Source organism: Furipterus horrens, unplaced genomic scaffold (genome assembly GCF_987537825.1).
Source record: "Furipterus horrens unplaced genomic scaffold, mFurHor1.1.pri manual_scaffold_3, whole genome shotgun sequence".
NCBI classification, from domain to species: domain Eukaryota; kingdom Metazoa; phylum Chordata; class Mammalia; order Chiroptera; family Furipteridae; genus Furipterus; species Furipterus horrens.
In genome coordinates, this window is record NW_028327173.1 from 173,514,171 (window position 1) to 173,536,056 (window position 21,886).

Genomic DNA, 21,886 nt, shown 5'->3' on the forward strand with positions numbered 1-21,886 from the left:
GCTCCATTTCTAGAAATAGTATGCAACCACAAAAGAGGATGTGAGAGAAACTGCTTACCAGACACTGGATATTTCAAACTAATAGATTTAGCACATAAAAGTAGGATAGAGTGAAAGGCATTTTTTCCTCATGGTTATTTGCAAAAGGTAGAACTACGATATAGTACACCATTTAGCACAGTTCTTCAATATTCCAAATAGCATTACTGAAAAAAAAAACAAAAAACATGCAAACACTGTATTTCACATGTCATTTTTCCTATATTTTAAACAAAAATGAGAATATTGCCTCTTTGGAATTCTACTTGACATTTCTTTTTCTCCCCTTAAGTTTCTTCTTCCCTTAAGTGCTGGTTTTGTCCTACAGCACTCCCTGGATGCCCTACGCGTTAACAACACCTGGATCTGTACTCCTCCGGGGCTCAAGTTCCTATAGCTGTTCACTCGAGACTCAAGTATGATGGGAATTTGGCCTGTTAGATTAGATTATCTTCTGTAAATTTGCTCTTCTTCCTTGCCTACCTCAGACAGTGATCAGATTAGACTTGGAGTAGAGTGAGGTGAAAAAGAAGTCAGGGATTAACTCAAATTTGCAGTTTTCCTCATTATTACCAAATTAACTATCACCAAGTCCAGTTAATTTTACCTCCTAATCATTAAAAAGAAAATCCCCTTTGCTATCTCTACCTCCCTAGATTATACAACCGCCACACAATGGTTTCTCCACATCCTTGGACCCCACAAAACTGTCACATCCACCAAAAAGAGCTCTCCAGTACTAATTTAATCACATCACTTGCCTGCTGGCAACCCTCTGTTGAGCAATCAGATGTTGCACTAGTAAATTAGGACAAGTCAAACTAAAAGTAACAATCCAAACTTCATTCACTTACTGCAACAGTGTAAGCAAGAGCCAAAGAGAGGCACAAGTTCCAAAATGTTTCATTCCCTTCCCTGTCATGGAACAGCCCAGGTGAGGATCAGGTGCACAGAGCACCAATGTAAGGTATCATCACATTCCAAGGAGAACCAAACAGAAGGCTCCTGACTCTCTATGGACTGCTGGGCTGGGGTGAAGAAAAGAGCTAGTAGTGGAAAGAGACTGAGTCAAAGTAGAGATAAGAGGGTCTTATCAGAAGTACCTGAGAGCTGCCTCAGCCCAAGTTTCGGATAACAAGGCCTCAAAATGGAGACAAGTGGGCTAGAAATGAAGGTGTACACAGGGACATGTTTGGCCTAAGGGACTGGAAGAAAGAGGAGGCCTGAATCCTTGACCTCAATTTTCTCTAAAAAACTGCAATGTGCTGGCTGTGCACCAAGTTTGGTGTGAAGGAGGCACCTTCCCGCTATGAGGCCTGTCAGGCAAAACCTTATAATTGCCTACGGTTGGGCCTGAAAGATGACACAAGGATTCTGATGTGGAGCTGGACTCCTCCCCTTCAGTGGCTACTTGAAAGCCTAAACTTCTTCACCTGGTAAACAAAGATCCCTTCATCTGACCCCATGCCTCCATCTCTGCCCTCATCTCCTGCTCCACATTTGATACTCTGGTAAAAGCTACCTTCTCCAAACTATTCTAACCTCCATGCCTTGGTTCACACAGTTCCCACTGCTTTACCCACCTTCCATTTCTTCACCAAGCAAACTCCCACTTATGCTTGAAGACTCATCCCCACTGCCACCTTCTTCAGAAAGACTTCTTAGTAAATATTCACCTCATTCTAGGTTCAAGTAACTATTCCCTACTTTCTGGATCCATAAGCCCTTACGCATAGATACTTCTATTTTACTTGCTACATAATATTTTCTGTGTAAATGTCTGTCTCTGCAACAATATACTATCTTCTTAGAGAACAGACGCTACATCCTATTCTGTTTTGAAACCCCTGTACCTAACAGGTATCTGGCACATGGAGGGAACAGGGGAATAATCTTTGCGGCATTAGTGTTCTATAAACCAGTGTTAGCACAGCACAAGGAACAGGACATCACCACAGCAGGATTGCATGACACAAGCCCCACAAGCTATCCAGTTCAGAGAACAGGGGCACCACTCCACATCTAAGGCTCGATTGTTTCAAAACCGCCTTGTCATCAGGTTGTCAAAGGTAGACCTGCTGCTCCAGGATTTGCTGTCAAACTTGTCAAAGACCATCTTAATCACCCTTCCCCCATCCCTCAAAGAATCTTCTTTGTTTCCTCACCCTCTTTTCTGGGTCAAAGACAGGCATCAGGTAACCACTGTACAAGTATCATATCTATAATTTGGACTTTTTGCTAAGCCTTTTATGCCCACCCCCCCCACCCACCCCCACCTCAGGATAGCCATTCCTTCTCTAATCCAGGAAAGGCCTTCTAAGACAGCTCAACAGCTCTTTGGAATCCCTCTTCAAAGGCCACCTTTCATTTCTTATCATTGGTTTCTTACTCTACAGGCCTCAAGATCCTTGGTTGTCAAGGATCCTTTCTAAAGATGTTTCACTAATATATTGTTAGTACTGGACCGTTTAGAAGTATCCACTTCCAAAGTGATGAACACAACTTTGCACCTATATGTTTTAAGTTTCCTGTAATTTAACTTTCACCCAATTAATCTGGGAATCCAGTCAGGGAAGAGAGGGAAAAGGGGAGCCAAGCAGAAGACAAAGATAGCCAATGGCAACAAAGATAGTTGGTAACAGACCTACGATAACATTAAATGGGGAAAGTTCATGTAAACTCGTGTTTTTAACAAGTCATAGTTTCTAGCTTTTTCATCAAAGAGAATACTAGACTTTATTCAGAGGTAAAGTGCATGAACGGACTCCAGACAGGCCTGAATCCCAGGCTTAAAGACATCATGCCAGGGAAGTGAGATTAACTTACACTCTCTCAACAAACATTCAGGCATGTTCTGGAATTATTTGAACTGTTTCTGCACTTACTGAGCAGGCACAGAGCTACAGACTCCAGAAAAAAATCAAGCTGGGTGAGAAGAATGCTAGACACTTCAAAAATCCTACTGAGGATAGCAAACATGAGCTTCTTACCTGGTAAAATCCTCACTCCACAGGTAGAATCAAAAGCAAAAGCAATAGTATGACCCATGTGGCTATGCTATGCCATCTACTATTTTAACACAGAGTATCTATATGTTTCTGTATTATTTGTCATTTAAGAAATTTTAGATCCTTTATGTGGGAAGATAGACCAGGAATTTATGTGAAATTGATGTCTACAAATATAATGTTAAAACTCTAAAATATTTAAATGGATTGTGGTTCTCTAAAATGAAATCACAAGATAAATACTAAAGAAGTGAATGGTAACCCCTGTACTTACAAGAGAACATGAGCGATGATGGCATTCACATCAAACAGGGTATCAGTAGGGAATTCTCTGAGTAATATGTTGCCCCTGTAAAAAGTTTGGAAAAGCATTACAGAAATATTTCCTTAGCATCCAATTTACTTGTTTCTCTAATATTCTAGGCAGTAATATTAGAGCCTGTGTCTTACTCATTATCCCACATACCTACCAAAGTGCTGGCCATAATACAGACTCAAATATTTATTGAATATATACTCAATAATTATGTCAATTTAGAAAAGGTTAGGCCCTGGGCCTAGCAAAAAGACTGGGAGGAAGAAAAAAAATGAGTGCAAACAGGGCTTCCTACCAACCTCCCTGTCACATACACACAGACCCCCCCAAATTGTGCTGGGAAGGAGACAAGCAGGAGAAAGATGTATCCTCAGCAGTAGGTGTCTGAGGAGATGGGATCTCTCCTCGTTTTCTAGGTCAAATCTCAAGGGTTTGGGAAAAGAGTCTTCAGAAACCTCAGATATATTGACAGACCCAAGTGTCCTGGAATCTGTAACCTGGACATCGGCAGAATATGGCCTGACGTACCTACTTAAAACACTAATTATTTTTTACCAGGCATTTGTAATAGGAATTTCCATAACATTTTCATGTAATATTTAAAACAACCCTGTGAGGTAGATATTATTCTCATTTTATAGATAAGGAAGCTAAAGTGCAGGTAACAAATCTATTACTGGGACTTTTTGCTAAGCCTCATGATTCCCCACTGCATACAACTTTATTCTGGGTTAGTGATATTTTATATTGCATATTCTAGTAGTTTTATATTTGTCCATCACACTCAAAATAAAGTTTACCTGAATAAATATGCTTTCATCAAATCCTTTTCTTTTCCACAGTACCTTGATATTTCTTCTTTGATACAATTAACCTTTAAAAGATTACATTTAAGGTTTAGAGTATATCAAAAGGTAAATTTAAAATTTTCTTGCTTTGGGAAACAAGAAATAAAATTAAACATTACAGTTTTGTCTCCATATTTTTTATTTTACTTTTCTTTCTGATTTGTAACCATAATTGCTCACTTACTCAAGTTATTTAGGTAACCCAGAAAAAGGAACTGTTTCTACACCTAATGGTAATATTTAATTATACCTAAGGGTTTACTCAGTCTTATGAAACAGGTAGAAGGTAACCAGGTAGAAGAGGAAGGAAACAATTAAAGCAGGACAAAAATCATGAGCAAAAAGCTAGGAAGCATGGTAAGCTGGGACCATGAAAGCATCTCAGGAGCGGGCACACGTGTATAGCAGACATTGGTGGTTTCTCAGTCAAAATCCATCCTCCCCTTTGGTTTTACTGACAGAACTTCACTAAAAGTAAGTTCCCTATTAAAAGACTTTCCCAGACTCACAACAGCTAAGGATGGCTGAACAGTGTTAGGAGAAGTCACTGGGTTGGGATACTTAGAAGATTCTTAAAAGTGGGTTCACTGATACTCTTTACTCTTCCCACTTCTTCCTGACAAAAGACAAAATAACTAGAATACCAGCACTAAACAGGGACCCTGAGGCATCGTTAAAGAAGAAACACTTGCTAAGGATGGTGCATCAGAAAGAATGAACCAAAGCATCGGCCTGCGAGCCAAGCGTCGCTGGTTTGATTCCCAGTCAGGGCACATGACTAGTTTGCACATCAGGTCCCCAGTTGGGGATGTGAGTAAGAGGCAACCACACAGTGATGTTTCTCTCCATCTCTTTCTCCTTTCCCCTCTCTCTAAAAATAAAAATAAACAAATAAATTATTTAAAAAAAAAAATAGAAAATTAGAATTAAAAGTCAGATTATAGCCATAACCAAAAAAGTAAATTTTAGTGTAATTTTAAAAGAATGTTTAAAAGTCAGAGGCTATGGGATAGTTGGCATTATGACAATAGATTTTCGCATTTATCCATTCAACATATATTTAAATATCTACCATATTTTAATCACTGTTCTAGTCACTGGGGATACAGTTAAGTTCCAAATAAAAAAGCTTTATCTTTAGAACTTACATTTTAAGAGTAGAGACAGATAATTGTAAAACTTAAGTAATATGCAATATTAAATGTTATAAAAATATTAAGTGTGTGACAGGACATTTTAGGAATCAAGGTGACATTTGCGCCAACAACTGAAGTAATGGAGTGAAACATACAAATATATAAATATCTGGAAGACATGAGTTCTAAGCAGAGTAGGAAGATACATGCAAAGGCCTTGTGGAAATAACACATCTGATTCAAGTAACAGAACGATGACCAGTATGTTTCAAGAACAAACTGAGCAAGGTGTAGGAACCAAAAATGAGATTAGGGAGAAAGCCAGCGCTCACAAGAATGTATCATAATTGTAATAGGAAGTCTTTCTGAAAGGGTAGCAATGTAATCTGACACATCTCACTTACATGTGGAGAAGTTTAATGAGACAAAAGTGAAAGGATAAAGGCCAGTAACTATTAGAAGGCTATTGTGGTTTCCTGGATGAGAAGTGATGGCCTGGACAAGGAAGGAGTAAAAGTAAAGGTACAGAAAGTGGTCGGATTTGGAAAGTTTTGATAGTAGAACCTAAAAGACTTATTGATGGATTGGTTATGATAGAAAGACAAGTCAAGGATGACTCAAAGTTGTTATATTTTTTTAAATCTACATTGATAATAGTAATATTGCCATACTCCTAACAGAGCAAAAGGGGGTTCTTTCACATGGCGCCTTGGTGTAAAACCCAACAACTTGTACTGAGGAAAACAGGTCTTTATTTACAATATTCCAACCTGGGGAGGGCAGTGAGCACTTCAGCTCAGAGCCCTGTTCTCCCACAGGACTTGGCACTTCCCTTGCTCCCCAAAAGGCAAGAAGCCAAAAACATTCCCATAAGTTCCCCATCCCTTATCTGTCAGCTGACTCCTTCAGTATCTGGGGTACAACGTCATCAGCCTCCATATAACAGTCCAGAAAAATATGTGCCATGTTGCACTGTATCATGAGCGTTTCTCTTTGCCCTTTCAAAGCCACATGGATCTTTCTTCTACCTCCTTGCAAAACGTGTGGTTCTCCTCTCTGCAAACCGTGTGGTTCTCCTTCTACCTTCCTGCAAACTGCGTGGTTCCCTCTACTCTCCAAAATGGTTGCCACCTTATTTTTAAGTCCCTGACCATGGCCTGTGATGCAGTGGGCAGGGTAACCAGTTCTGACCATTTGCAGAACCTTGAGCAGGCCCCCTATGCTCTTTCCTCACCATTCTATGGTCAAAACCCCTCCCATCTTCTTGGGGCCTTGGAAGAACCAAAGTATTTACATAACTAAGACACTAGCTACCAGCTATAGATATGCAAAGGCATCTTGAAAGCTGCTCCCTTCCTCCACCCACGACCTCAGGCTCTGGGGATTTTAGGGGGGACCTGCTCTGTAACAATACCAGCTTTCTTTTGATTATCACTTGCATGATATATCTTTTCCTTTCATTTATTTTGAAAATTTCTGAATCCTTTAAAGATGCATTACTAAATAGCATAGAGTTGGGTTTGCTCATTATATGCAGTGTAAGGGATAAAGAAGCCAGTGACTCTCAGACCCGTAGGAGATAATAGATGAATCATGGAAAAGGGGTGAGGAAATAACATTCAGCTGCTCCTCACACATTATCTCTGGGATCAAAACGAGGAAGACTGTCATCACCAAACACAGAGAAATGGGAAGATGTAGCTAGATAACTTGGCGAATAAGCTGGAGATAGTCCTATAACTCCCTGGCTGGTTTTGGCTCAGTGGATTGAGCATCGGCCTGCGAGCTAAGTGTCGCTGGTTCGATCTTCCAGTCAGGGCACATCAGAGAAGGAAAACTCTGATTCCAAAAAACCTCCGCTGCCTTGCTGCATACCTCTTCAGGGGAAAGGCTAAGGGAGTAAACCCCGACAGAAAATCCGGAGCCGGAGTCCCTAAGGCGGTTTGACGTTGTAGTCAACACCGGCAACTCCTGCGGCGCACCTGAAGCCAAGCTGTATTGACTCCGTCTTTCCCTTGGATCCTTCAGCTGCGAAGAGAGGGGGGGTCTGCTGCATGGGCAACAGCAGACCCTCCATATCACCCTGCCCAGGCTCTGTAGCTTCAGCTTCACTGGAGAGGACACTCCAGCGTCATCACAAGATGTCGATTCAACACGGGAGGAGACAGATACCGTGTCACTCCCGAGTTGGACTGCACAGCCATTCTCGGCAGTGCAGATAGACTCTTAAGAAGCTACACCATCGTCTCTCTCGAGACGGACCGCTGCTGACGAGTTAAGTAGTTAATTGTGCTAGACTGTGAACCGGGATTAACAAGTAATGGAGAAACAGGGGAGAAGGAGAGGAGAGGGAGCTAATCGCATCAGGGAGGGGGAACTAATTGCATTAATATAAAACCGGTTTACTTTGTCTACTTCAGGCGCGCATGCCCCTGGCTGGCTGTGTGCCCAACTCTGCAGACTCTTGAATAAACACCTTGCTTTGCTGCTGAAGTCCTGTGTCCCAGTGTTTTATTGTGAGCATTTTTCACAATAGCTTGACAATCTTTGTCTTAATTGAAAAATTTAATCCATTTACATTAGTGTTTTCTTCATCTACCTCTGCCTCCTGAAATCTTAACTTCTGAAGATAATCTCAAAATGCTACTATTTGTGAAGTCTTTTCCCAATACCATACATGACCTTTCACCCCAACAATCATATATGAGCTCTCTTTCCTTTAACTGCTTTGACATTTTATCTGCATCTCATTATAATTGGGCTCTACTAGTTATTAGAATAATTTGTGAATGTCTTTTATCCTCCCTATTTAGCATATAAAGTATCCAAAGAAATAGAATGGATCATAGTCATCTTTCTTTCCAAACCTAAATATAGTAAGCTAATTTTAATTTCATAAACATTTACTATCTATTATATGCAAGGGACTGAGCTAGGCACTCAGTATAGATCTGTCTTACTCACCAATCTACCTTCCACATAGCTTGGCATCCTCAACTATAAAATCAAGTTTAGATTATGTTAGTTCATAAAGGTACCTCTGGGTATGAACCTCAATATTCTACTCCAGTTACTAGGTATACAGTTACTAGTTTACTAGTTACTAAACAAACAGCATGATTATCCTTTTTTATTCACACCAACATATTATCTCATTTCTAAATTTCAGTTTAAAATGTTATTCATAGCTCCTCAGAGATGAGTACCATTATTATTCTAGAGTAATCGGTTGTTCAAAGTTAGCAGCTGAGACCTCTATACAAACAGAGTTGAATATTTTTTCAAGGTATTAACCATGACATAAGAAAAATATATTTGGTTTCTGCCCCTGGTTCCTGACAAGAGTTCCTAAAACCCTTGTAATTTCCTGAGTGATAGGAATGCTAGGAACATTTTCATTCTAATATTTGGTCTTTAACTCCAGTTCCTGACATAGAAGCTTCTAAAACCCCCAGGTTGTCTTTTTTATGCTAACAAGATGACTGGTGGCAGGGGGTCCTAAATAGCTTCAGGATAGGGTCTGGTTGTCAGAAAGAGCAATCATTAAGAGAGTTGGAACTTTCAGCCCCACCTCAAATCCTCCACGCTAGAGATTGTTAATCATCAATGGTCAATGACTTAATCTCTCCTGCCTACATAATGCAACCTCCATAAAATCCTAAACAACAGGGTTTAGAGAGCTTTGGGGCTGGTGAACACCATTCAAATCACAGGAGAACGACATACCCCAAACTACACAAGGACAGATGCTCAAGACTTGCTGCTGACCTTGCCCTATCCATCTCTTCCACTTGGCTGTTCCTGAGATAGGCTTTATGATAAACCAGTAATGTCAAGTAACGTGTTTCCCTGAGTTCTGTGAGCCATTATAGCAAACTATCAAAACTAAGGAGGGGAAGGTGAGAACACCCAATCTGCAGCCAAGTCCTAGAAAAGTTAGTTGTAGGTAACCTGGAGACACACTACTTGTAATTGGCATCTGAAGTGACAGGCAGTCTTGTAAGACTGAGCCCTTCACTGTGGGATCTGTGCTAACTCTGGGAAGTTAGTATCAGAATTGCTTGGTGTGGAAAACTCACACATTTGGTGTTAGAAGTGTTCTATGGGTAGAGGGAACAATATCCCTTTAATAGCCAAGGTTAGTTAAACTTTCCTGCTTCCTGCCGTGGGAACTTGCTGCAGAGACCAAGTGGAACAATAGCCATCGCCTGGAAAAGGACTGCTAGTGAACCAAGAATGAACAAATGTACACAGTGTAGAAGTAAAAGGAATTCTATGGAAAGTAACCTTGTAACAGAAACAGGGGAGTCCAGAAATCCCCAGACTTTGCGGCTGGGGGATGGAGAGAAGGAAGCAGCTTTCAGAATGCCTCCACATGCCTGAGGCTGGTGGCTAGTGTATTTCTTATGCAAAATGGCTTGGATGCTTCCAAGGCCTCACGTAGATGAGAGGGGTCTTGAACCAGGGGATGGTATGGAAAAAGCAGACAGAGCCTATGTAAGGTTCTGTGAATGGTCAGAACTGTTTGCAACACCCACTGCGTCACAGGACGCAGTCAGGGATATATAAGCAGCTGCAGACATTTTAGCTCTCTCTCGCTCTCGTGTGCTCCCTCCATATGGCTTGGAGGAGGGGGCCTCCAAGCTGCTTTAAGAAGAGGCTCTTGCCACGCGGTTTTGAGAAGGAGAGGAGATCCATGTGGTTTGCAGGAAGAAGGCAGTTTACAAGGAGGCTGAGAATCCAGGCAGTCCTGCATTGAGAGCTGGAGGGCACCACAGCACAGAAAGGACCTCCCCAATCAGAACTGAGTGATTGGCAGCTGCTGGTAAAGCTGAACTGTGTTTGTAAAGTAGGGAAACGGTGTTTCTGACCTTCCTAAGACTGGCCAGGTTTGGTAGGGGGGAGGCAAGGATATGTGTTTATGGGTGTTTTAAAGAACATAAGACTTAACAGCAGAAATCCGCGAATAATCTAAATCTCCGTCGGCAGCCGTCTGTCTCGAGAGACGATGGCGTAGCTTCCTGAGAGTCTATCTGCACCGCCGAGAATGGCTGTGCAGTCCGACTCGGGAGTGACAATCCCTGCCGCACTTGTTACAGGTGAAGGAAGATGGCTGTTGTTGCTGCTGTTGACGCTGCTTCCGCCTCGATCTTTTCTGGACCGCCTCCTCGTTGCGCGCAGCCTCCGCGCGTGACGTACCTTGCCTGACCGCGAGCCTCCAGGCTAGGCGGTCGTCTGCTTGAACTTCCCATGTGTTGAGATTGATGGAGCATTGTGTCATGTCCTTTTTGCAGATGTCTTTGAACCGCAGTTTTGGGCGCCCTGTCATCCTCTTGCCTTCTGCTAGCTCGCCGTAGAGGAGGTCTTTGGGGATACGGCCTGCATCCATTCTTTTGACATGGCCGAGCCACCTGAGGCGTCTCTCACTAAGAACTGCATGCAAACTGCTCATGTTGGCTCGCTTCAGCACCTCGGTGTTGGGAACCTTATCCTGCCAGGTGACATGCAGGACGCGTCGCAGGCACCTCATGTGGAAGCTGTTGAGTTTCCTTTCGTGCCTTGCGTAGGTGGTCCACGTCTCGCTGCCATAGAGGAGAGTGCTGAGTACGCAGGCTTGGTAGATGCGCAGTCTGGTTTTCTCAGTGAGGCTGGAGTTGTTCCACGCTCGCCGGTTCAGTCTGGCCATAACTGTGGCTGCCCTGGCGATTCTCCGGTTGACCTCCAAGTCGACTGACAGAGAGCTCGAGATGGTGGACCCGAGGTAAGTGAAGTCGTTGACAACCTCCAGGGTGTATCCGTCGATGGTGATGCATGGGGGAGTCCCCGTGCCTTGAGCCATAACATTCGTCTTCGTCAGGCTGATGGCTAGTCCGAACTCCTTGCATGCGTGGGAAAGGCAAGTGACTAGCTGCTGGAGTCCCTCTTCGGAGTGTGATGTCAAAGCTGCGCCGTCGGCGAAGAGCATCTCACGGATGAGCACCTCTTTGACTTTGGTCTTGGCTCGTAGATGGGCCAGGTTGTAGAGCTTGCCATCGGATCTGGTGTGAATGAAGACACCCTCGCTGCAGTCCTTAAAGGCGTATTGGAGGAGCATGGAGAAGAAGATTCCGAACAACGTAGGCGCGAGGACGCAGCCCTGCTTTACTCCGCTGCTGACTGGGAAGGCCTCAGAGGTTGCGCCGTTGTAGGACACCGTGCTGTGCATGTTGTCGTGAAAGGACATGACCACAGCAAGCAGATGTGGTGGACAGCCAATCTTCCGTAGCAAGCTGAAGAGTCCGCTTCCACTGACCAGATCAAACGCCTTCGTGAGGTCGATAAAGGCGAGGTAGAGTGGTTTATGCTGCTCGTGACACTTCTCCTGCAGCTGGCGTAGGGAGAAGATCATGTCCACTGTTGATCGGCCAGCTCTGAAGCCACACTGGGACTCTGGGTAGACGCGGGAAGCAAGGGTCTGCAGGTGGGCAAGAGCGACCCGGGCGAATACTTTGCCGACGACGCTGAGGAGAGAGATGCCCCAGTAGTTGTTGCAGTCGCTGCGGTCTCCTTTGTTCTTGTACATGGTGATAATGTTGGCGTCTCTCATATCCTGGGGGATGTAACCCTCCTTCCAGCAGAGACAGAGTAGATGGTGGAGCGGCTGTAGCAGGACTGGTTTCCTGCTCTTTAGGATTTCTGGAGGGATTCCGTCGCTTCCTGGTGCTTTCCCGCAAGCGAGGCAGTCGATGGCTTTGCCGAGCTCTGCCGCAGTAGGTGGGGTGTCTAGCTCCTCCATGACTGGTAGGTCTGGGATGGCGTTAAGAGCAGTGTCTGTTACAGTGTTCTTCGTTGCGTACAGCTCGAGGTAGTGCTCGGTCCACCGCTGCATTTGCTGTTCCTGGTCAGTGATGACCTCACCTGTCTTGGACTTAAGGGGGGCGATCTTGGAGGGGATTGGGCCTGTTGCCTTCTTGATACCCTCATACATTCCTCGTGCGTTGCCTATATCGGCGGCTTCCTGGATGCTTCTGCACAGGTTTAGCCAATAGGTGTTGGCACAGTGGCGGGCGGTCTTCTGGACTTTGTTCCTGGCAGCCCGTAGAGCTTGAAGTGTACTGGGAGTGGGCGTGGCCTTGTAAGCCAGTAGGGCCTTCCTCTTAGCCTCGATCACGGGTTCCATTTCTTCCCAGTGAGCCTCGTACCAGTCAGCGTTCTTCCGCTCTTTCTTCCCGTAAGCAATAATGGCGGAGTTGTATATGGCGTCGCGGAGACGTGACCAATTGGATTCGATAATGTCGTCTGCCGCCATTCCCTCGCCGAGTGCATCTTCCATCTTGTTGATGAATTGCTGGGTCTTAACTGGGTTGCTGGCACAACTGGTGTTGATGCGTGGGCGACCCTTCATCTTGGAGTGGTGCAACCTGTTCGGCATTATGCGCACCTTGCTTACCACGAGGGCATGGTCCGTGTCGCAGTCTGCACTGTGGTAGCTGCGGGTGAGGAGGGTGCTGCCAATATCCGTTCTTCTGGTGATGACGAGGTCAAGCTGGTGCCAGTGGCGGGAGCGGGGATGCCTCCATGACACCTGGTGGATCTCTTTGCACTTGAAGAATGTGTTTGTCACGCACAGGCCGTGGTGACACGAAAGCTCAAGCAGTCGCTGACCATTCTCATTGATCTTTCCTCTCCCAAAGTTTCCGAAGCAGGTGGGCCAGGCCATGTGGTCGGCTCCTACTCTTGCGTTGAAGTCTCCAAGGAGATAAAGAGCGTTACTTCTGGGGATCTTGGATAACGCTTCGTCCAGTGCATGGTAGAACTGTTCTTTCTCTTCAGTGGTGGCGCAGAGGGTTGGGGCGTACGCGCTAAGAATGCTGACTGGGCCGAAAGTTGTTGACAATCGGAGGGTAAGTAATCTCTCTGTGCCTCCTGTGGGTGGCTCTATGGAGTTAACAAGCGTGTTCTTCACAGCGAACCCAACACCGTGCTGTCTTGGTTGGTCCGGAGACTTCCCTTGCCAGTAGAAGGTGTAGTTGGTTTCTCTGATAGTTCCGTTGTCGGCCAACCGGGTCTCCTGTAGAGCCGCAATGTCAATGTTTAGTCGTGCCAGTTCCCTATCGATGACAGCGGTTTTCCTGGCACCATTGATCCACGGAAGGTCTGCAGTAAGTCCGGGGCACATGGTCCTGATGTTCCAGCTAGCGAGGCGAAGAGCCGGAGGCTTCTTTCTTGTTGTTTGCTTGGAATTAACTGGTGCGGGTGTTTTGTGGCCCACTTTTCGAGAGGCGCCTCTCTGATCCCCACGCACCCAGTGGGGCAGGCGAGCCATGGCGAGACGGTAGCTGTCCAGTGAGGTGCGATGACCTCTCCCACCGTCAGAGGAGACCCCTGGCGCTCGTTTCCTTCGCCAATCGGATGAGCTTATAACCGGTATCTGTCTCCTCCCGTGTTGAGTCGACATCTTGCGATGACGCTGGAGTGTCCTCTCCAGTGAAACTGAAGCTACAGAGCCTGGGCAGGGTGATATGGAGGGTCTGCTGTTGCCCATGCAGCAGACCCCCCCTCTCCTCGCAGCTGAAGGGTCCAAGGGAAAGACAAAGTCAATACAGCTTGGCTTCAGGTGCGCCGCAGGAGTTGCCGGTGTTGACTACAATGTCAAACCGCCTTAGGGACTCCGGCTCCTGATTTTCTGTCGGGGTTTACTTCCTTAGCCTTTCCCCTGAAGAGGTATGCCGCAAGGCAGCGGAGGTTTTTTGGAGTCAGAGTTTTCCTTCTCTGATTTTAGAGATGTCCTTCCTCTTTCCTCCTTTACAGGAGTAGAGTAGCACACTGATGGAAAATCGCTGGTCTAGAGTCTAGAGAGTCTTGAGTCTCTCAAGAGGGAATAAAATATCTGCTCGAGCTCCTCCGGCGGCCGCCGCCCGCACCGCCGCGGGCTCGCCCCGGGCTCCCAGTCGGTCCCCACCGCCACCTGCTCGGCCAGTGCGTCCCCATCCACGTTGCGTGCCCTGCCATCGCCGCTGCTGCTGTCGCTGCCGCCTCCGCCTCCAAGGAGCTCCCGGGCCGAGCACATCCCAGCACTGGCTACCCGTCGGGGATCGGCCGCGCTTGTTAAATAAACAATTCTTTTTCTTTTCACTAAACTCTGGTATTGAGAGTTATAATTCTGGCGACGGGCAATCGGGCCCCTAACTAAAGAGCCCATGGGTTTGTTTTCAATTGGAGCAGCCTTGGGGTTCTGTAACAACCTCACAGGGTAAACTGATTATAAATTCCTAACTGGGCGTGGGGGGGCGGGATGTCATGAGTAGTCACACCCAGGCATATAACTTTAGGAAAAGGCTTATTTTTGCCTAAAGCAAGCCTGGTCTTTATTTCTGTGCATCTAGGTTAGCACAGTTTTGTGTTAATGTGACCACCATTTCAGACCCCTCCTTTTAAAGTGATAAGAGCACATAATATTAACTATCCTGTAATCCAATCCTGGCCTTCCTTTCTCCCATCACCATGTAATCTTCCTTAAATTTCCTCCCTAATTTCAAATGTGTAAAAGAAACTGTTATTCTCCAGATCATTTGAGATCTTGCTCTACAGAGTATGTTGTTACTTTGGCTCAAATAAACTCTTATAAATATTCTCTAGAGGCTTGGACACTTCTTATGTTGAAAACAGAAAGTCAGGTAGACACTAATCTGAAAGAATTTAGTAATTCCTGGGTTACTTCTCATTCAGTTTTCTGAGTTTAAACAAATTCTAAGTTTAAACTAAGAGCAAGGCTTATGTAGCAATCTAATTCATGATGCTTGTGGAAATTTTCCACAGCAAGTTTGAAAATTTTTTGAGAAGAGAATTAAATACATAATTTCGAGTTAGGCTGTCTTAACTTTATTCTAAAAATAAATGAAACTACAACATAAGCAATTATAAAAACTTAGAAAAAAAAAGTGCTTCAGTTACCTCAATTTTGGTACCTCCATTTGTGCTAATAGAAATTTAATAAATAAATAAATTGTGATATATTTGTCAGGCAAAACAAAAGTCTACAACTATAGGACTGAAAATGACTAAAGCCCCAATAGAATAGTTTACAAAATTAAATTAAATTCCAAACTAAGGAGTTTTAAACAGCTTCGCCCCCCCATATGTACTAATTTATACAATAATCTGGAACTATCTTTCTGTACTTCTGTTTGTACTTATGAAAAAAAGTAGAAAAATATTTTTAAGTTTAGAAAAAGAAGTGAAACAACATAAGCATTTTTAGATATTCAGTCTTAAGTCATTCAAATGTAAAATGTTTGTCACTAATAATTTATTAACATAAATATCTTTCTACCTTTGCAACTGAAATTCCATAGTCCTGGAGAGGTTTAACAGCCTTATTCAGTTCTTCAAGAAATACAGAGGTACTGGGAGAATCTAAAATGAGAAATGTTTTATGAATGTTTAATGACTTTCCCCTTAGAAAAGATGAAATAAAATTAAAGCCCAACGGTGCAAAAGTAAGAAGAAATATATTAAGTTTGTTCAACCAGTATGCAACAACAAATAATCAGTAACTAAACACACCTAGTCATGGTATATTTTATACCCTTCTTTCTAAAGCCTCATTATTCTTATTTCTGCTGTCTTTATAATGCCATATTTTAACTTTGTAAGTGACCTTAAATTTAAAAACTTTCTAAAACAATAGGGTAAATAAATTTTTAATTTAAACTTAATATTTGGCATTATTTTACCAAGTTTAATAATAATATACAAAAAAACCATGTACACATGCATAAAATTTTCAAAGTGATTTTAAATACCACTTTCAAATAATAATTATAAGGGAACCAAATAGAAATGTGGATTTACTTCACTTACTAATTGCAAAAATAGGTTTTTATGCCTGAAGCCTTAAATGAGACCAATACAATTATTAGTTATATTAGTTAATTCAGTTTAATTAATAGTATAGCTAAAGCAGTACTAATACTATATTTAAAGTTTAAAGAACACTTTTAAATTATTTAAATGCTAAAAATATGAAAAAGTATACTTTCAGATAAATGACTAGACAAAATCAGATGTTATCTTAACAGCTCATTTTTATCCAGTATTTACTATGGGTTAGTCACTTTAGTAAAGTAACTTATCCTTATCCCCACAACAAATGTATAAAGCAACTACTATTTCCTCATCATGGATGCAGAAAAGACAGAGAGGTTAAGTGACTTAAACAAGTTCACACAACAGGTCAAGTGGCCGAATCAAGGATTTAAACCAAGGCAGGCATATTGTAGTAGCAGCTTTGCAGCACATATTATTAATCCTAACAATAAGTTTCCAGTGAGTACACTGATTAAATAGCAATAGAAATGTCATAAAAATCAGAATATAAAACATACTTACCAGCTTGAGAAAAATAAGCTAAGGAGGCTTTTCCTGCTTGCAAGGTACTGAAATATTTCTGAGGACTCAGTTCTGGTAGAGAATTGACTGCTGACTTGAAAACAATGCACATGATGACAAAAGAGATGCCAACTCTAAATACATTGAAACTGAAAGACATCATCAGTTGTAGTCGTATATAAGCAGGAGAGTTTGTTCACTGCTGTGCTTCGTTGCCACAGACAATACCTGGCAAGAGTAGGTGTTTAACAAAGTTTTGCTGAATGAATTTGTTAAATAAATGAAGTAAAATATGCAAAAAGAATAATATAAGGCATTATTTATACAATCGATCTTTCTAGTACTTTATTATTTCCTTCTAGTAAAAATTTGAGAGGGGATGATATATAATGGCATTGATTTAATAATGCTATTGATTTTTGATACTTGTAAAAGATAATCAGGAAAATGCAATACTAAGTATCTTAAGTTTAATAGGTAGTTAATGGAGTTATGTGAAGCCAATTGTAATTTTCAAGGGTTCTAAAATGTATTCTCAAACATCCAATTCATTTTTTAAATTGGGAATTTTATCCTTCTCTACCAAGAGTAGATATACAATTAATAGACAAACAGCAACTTAATACCATTAACATGGGAGTGAGACATTCAGAATAATACCATTAACAGGGTGTGAAACATTCAAAATATGTGTATGTTACTATGTTTACTTATTTTTTCCTTTAAAGCCCCTAGAAGATAGCTATTAAAACTACTTGTGAACATTCCCTCTTAATACATACTTTTAATGCTCAAGACATTGATTTATTTATACAGCTTAGTAATTCAAAGGTATTTTCAACTCGGTTCTATTTTCTGAACTCAAATTTGTTCTAATTATCCTCCTCTCATCTTCTTCCATGCTCTGCTTACTTCCATGCTGTCCTCTGTATCTTTCAAGTCTCCTGTTTTGCTACTTTCAAATTTCTCTTAAACAATTACTCTTTCAGAAATCTTTTCTACTAATAGTCTACATTATTTTTGTTTAAAAGAAGATAGTTAGGAAAATTTGTATAATATAAAAATATACTTCCAGAAGGTAAACATATGATCACAGGAATAAGTAAGAATTTTGCTTTAATTTTTTTTCAAACAAATATCACTATTTTAAAACAGGAGAAAGGGAGAAAAAAAGCAAAAATTACCCATAAAGATTGGGGTAGGATTTTTCAGTGAAGAATAAAATAATAAAAGAATTTAAAAATTAGAAAAAAATTATACTAAATTGAATATTTACTCTGGTCTTTCATATTATCAATCAGCATGTACTACCTCTCCCTAAGGAGTAGGCATAACTAAAAAAGGAGCTAATTACTCATGATTACTTTCTAGTATTATTTTCGTTAGAACTAATTAATATCAAACAGTGAATGAATTTACCATCAATTTTTAATAATGAGCTAAGGATTCAAAAACTCAAGTAGAATGAGGAGTGAGGACTATGAGAGGTATATAAAATGTAATTTTAATGATATAATTAAGGGATATCCTTGACATTAAAATTGATTTTACATTATAGCCATTTTAAGCCAGCATATTTTAAAGCCACTTTATATTAATAGAAATGGTTTAAAAATAGGTCATCCAAGATTTTCTTTATATTCTAGGGGTGGGGAAAATGCATACATCCTCTGCCTACGGAATAACTATAAAAAATCTGTTACTAATGAAATAACTCCAACCTAATTAAAAGGCAAAATATTTGAAAGATTCAAGTATAAAATATCATTTTTCTTATCTTTGTGGTAACAATTCAACTATTTTAACTCTAAATTGGACATTAGGGCTAACATATGATTCTTTTTCCCTAGAATGTATCTTGTAACACCAAAAGTTCTAACTGTACATTAAAGACTTGAATATTTTCCCACACCTATCTCATTGGTCAAATGAGATTATATGTCAAAGTACTTTGCATTTGGTCAATTAGAGATTTTGGTGGTTATTCTTACATATTTTTAGAGACAGGAACTCAATAGTAACTTCTGCAGTTTGTTCCATCTTCACTAAGTTTGATAAATTAAGAAATGACTTAAAGCAGAGAATATTGCATAGGTCAACTAGAAATAGAGTTTACATGGTCATTATAAAATAAATACCGAATGATAATTTAACCAAATCTATGACAACCATAGTTCAGTAGATGGGGAGACAGAAAATAAGGGATCATTCAGTCAGGGTGAGAAAAGGGATAAAAGAGAGCTAAATATACATCTTTCACAAGACCAAAAGTCAAGCTTATTAGAAACAAGAATATCAATGCCAAAAGAAACATGGAGCAGTTGAAAGTAATTGCCTTTAAGGAATAATAAATTGAAGGGGGGAAGACACCAAAGGGGCTCTTGAAGCCCTATGGAACCATTTGACTCTTTACAGTGTACCTTCTCACTTTGATTTTTAAAGAAATTAGTTATGTGTAATGAAATCTTTTATAGCTTCTACTCATTTAGTCCAATCTACCCCATGGGGTCACAGTAGAGTGTTCATTTCACATGAATAAAATGCATTTGCCCAGAGAAGATCTTGAAAAGGTAAGTGTGGATGGCAAGTGGTGGGGAAAGAAAGCACCTACTTCTAGTGAAGTTTGAGGCCACTATGTGACTTATTCTGAACAAAAGCGCTGTCTCTTTCAGGCAATAGTTTTAACAGCTACTTTGTAATATGCTAGGCTTTATTATCTTCTGTCACAGGCACTAAAAATGCTCAAATGGTGTTTGTTCATCAGCATAGGTCCCAGAATGAATCCAACCAAGAGAACCCATTGCTGATATGTAATGAGCATGTGACATAGAAGAAATAAACCTTATTGTTTTAAGCCACTGAGATTTGAGGAGTTATTATTGCACAACAATTTATCTTCACTGGTATACAAACTAGAAGTGAGATGCTGCCTTAACAAGAACTCTAAAATACTGGATCAGGGATTAAGTAGCAAGGACCTAATCAAGGAACCTTTGTTTTCTAACCCAAGGAAATTTAACAGAGACAGGAGCTCAGCAAATAATCCACATTAAGGAGTGACAAAACATTTGATGAAATTGTCACTACAATAATTTGGAAGTGGCATGTACCTAATGAATTTGTGAACATGTACCTAAGTGGCTGATGGACTTATTTATAGCCCTAAGAGAGGAGGTTAGAAGTGAGAAGATGAGTACTATCTGTGATAGTTGCTGTTGGTTGGGTATAATAAGAAAGGTACTCAAAGAACCCCATCCAAGAGACTTGCTGTTCAAAACTTAAAACAAGCCTTTAGTCCCCACCCTTGTATGGTCAGGAAGCAAGCTGAAAAACTGCTCAGCCATGGAAAGAGTTTATAGTCTCCAAAGCCAACTTCAGATGTGATCAAGGATAATAAAAATGAAAGGGACCTCTTGCAGCACAAAGCCAAAGATCATGGAGACTACGTTCTAGAGCACGTGCCAGAATATGAACTGTCACTGGTCTACAATAATGAGATAAACACAGAAATTTAGTGTAAATGTTTAGAAGTTTTATAGCAATTTCACACATTTGTAAATAAAATGCTAAGAGCAACTAAATTTTTAATTGGCACCAAAATATTGAGAGAGCCCCCAGAGGAAAACGAGGAGGAAGTACTTCACTGACACTCCTGCTAGTGAGGGAAGTGGGCAAGGATTTGCCTTCGCAAGTTCTCTAGACAGGTAGAGCGGCTGGTGGCCCTCTTCAGCTAGAGCAATCCCATTTGGGGACTGGGTCCAGCATATAATACTTGGCAAACAGTTCAGCTTTAAATGTTTGAAAGACCACTGTGCTAAAGTAATCTGCCCTCCTAAAATAACAATGTCCAACCATTGTGCATTTGGACACATTTGTAATTGAGAAATATCTAGCAACAAGCTTTTCTAGAACATCCTTCATCTAGTTCCCCTTTATAGGCTTAAATTTCCCTTACAAGTAACTGTAAAACTAATGGTTTTCCCTCTCAAGAAAAAGAGGAAATTAACAACTGTAAACATTAAATGAATTATACCAGATATGTGGGCATCATTCTCTGGGGAAAAGCATGTTTCAAACTTTGCAACAAATAAGGGTATTTTGTCAAAAAATTATTTTACTTATGGTTTAATGCTGCTATTGTAGAACAGAGCCTGCTTACTGAACCAGCCTCAAATAAAACACTGATTAGATCTCATCACAGCTTATCACTTAAGACCCAAAGTGGGCAATAAAAGGAGTCAACATGTCAGCATCTCTCTACTTTACAGCCCCTTCAAGACAGCTGTGGGAAAATCCTTTCTCTACCCTCAATCCCCAACACACACACCTCAAAAAAAGGAGAAAAGAGAAGGGTATCCAGACTCGCAATGACACTGGAATAAAAAGTCTCACAAGCAAAGACGTAAAACTAGTATGAGTACTATCCAGATGTTAACTATCACTTTGAGTAGAGAACACAGGCAAAAAAGAAAAAAACCTTCATGGTGAAAATCTATTCATGACCTAAAACTTGCACCTCAATGATTATGAAAGATTAAAAAACAGGCCATGCCAGAGAACAGGAGATTCTCCTGATTTTGCCAACTGCCTCAAGTCATGTAATTCCGAGTTCATGCTCTGTGCTTAAGCACACTAACTGCAATCAGTTAACTCACTGTTGCCTTGAGCACTCTGTCCCCTTTCAAGTAGAACTGCGTACTGCCCTAACCACATGCTCTAGGAATCCATTAGGTGAATTTCTTAGTCTAATAAACATGAGATCCTCCTCTAAACTGTTGTTGGATTAGGTCTCTTAAGCTCTTTATAGCAAGTTGTACCCTCTGTAGGCTGCACTGCATAACTGCTCAGCTGACTGTTCATCGGAGAGACATTTACATTAACAGTGCTAGGCCTAAATATCTACCACAATTTGTCAGCACAGCTATAAAACAATCCAAAACACACCAGCATCTGGTGCCTGTGTGATCTACTGTTCCAAAATCTGGAACACAAAACAGACTTTAAAGTTCCCCATGGATCACGAGCTAGGAAAAAAGGTAGCAACTCTCTTCTTAGGCAAAGCATTAGAGTGAAGTATAGTGAGTTAGGAAAGGCTGAGTTTTGGCTGTGCCAGTATATGTGCCAATGTCTTTTCAGAGATACTGAATTTGTGATGTGCTGCTCATTCTA

General features: G+C 41.4%; 1 protein-coding gene across 1 annotated transcript in view; it reads right to left on the minus strand.

Annotated features, from left to right (window-relative positions):
* Positions 1-16,942, minus strand: part of TXNDC16 (thioredoxin domain containing 16) — an 83,187-nt gene extending 66,245 nt beyond the window's left edge. The window contains exons 1-4 of the mRNA XM_090270882.1: positions 16,718-16,942; positions 15,660-15,742; positions 4,164-4,237; positions 3,322-3,396 (exon numbers count right to left, since the gene is read on the minus strand). Of these exons, the coding sequence (XP_090127008.1) occupies positions 3,322-3,396; positions 4,164-4,237; positions 15,660-15,742; positions 16,718-16,880 (395 nt within the window). The 5' untranslated portion in view covers positions 16,881-16,942. The remainder of the gene's footprint in view (positions 1-3,321; positions 3,397-4,163; positions 4,238-15,659; positions 15,743-16,717) is intronic.
* Positions 16,943-21,886: the final 4,944 nt, after the last annotated feature.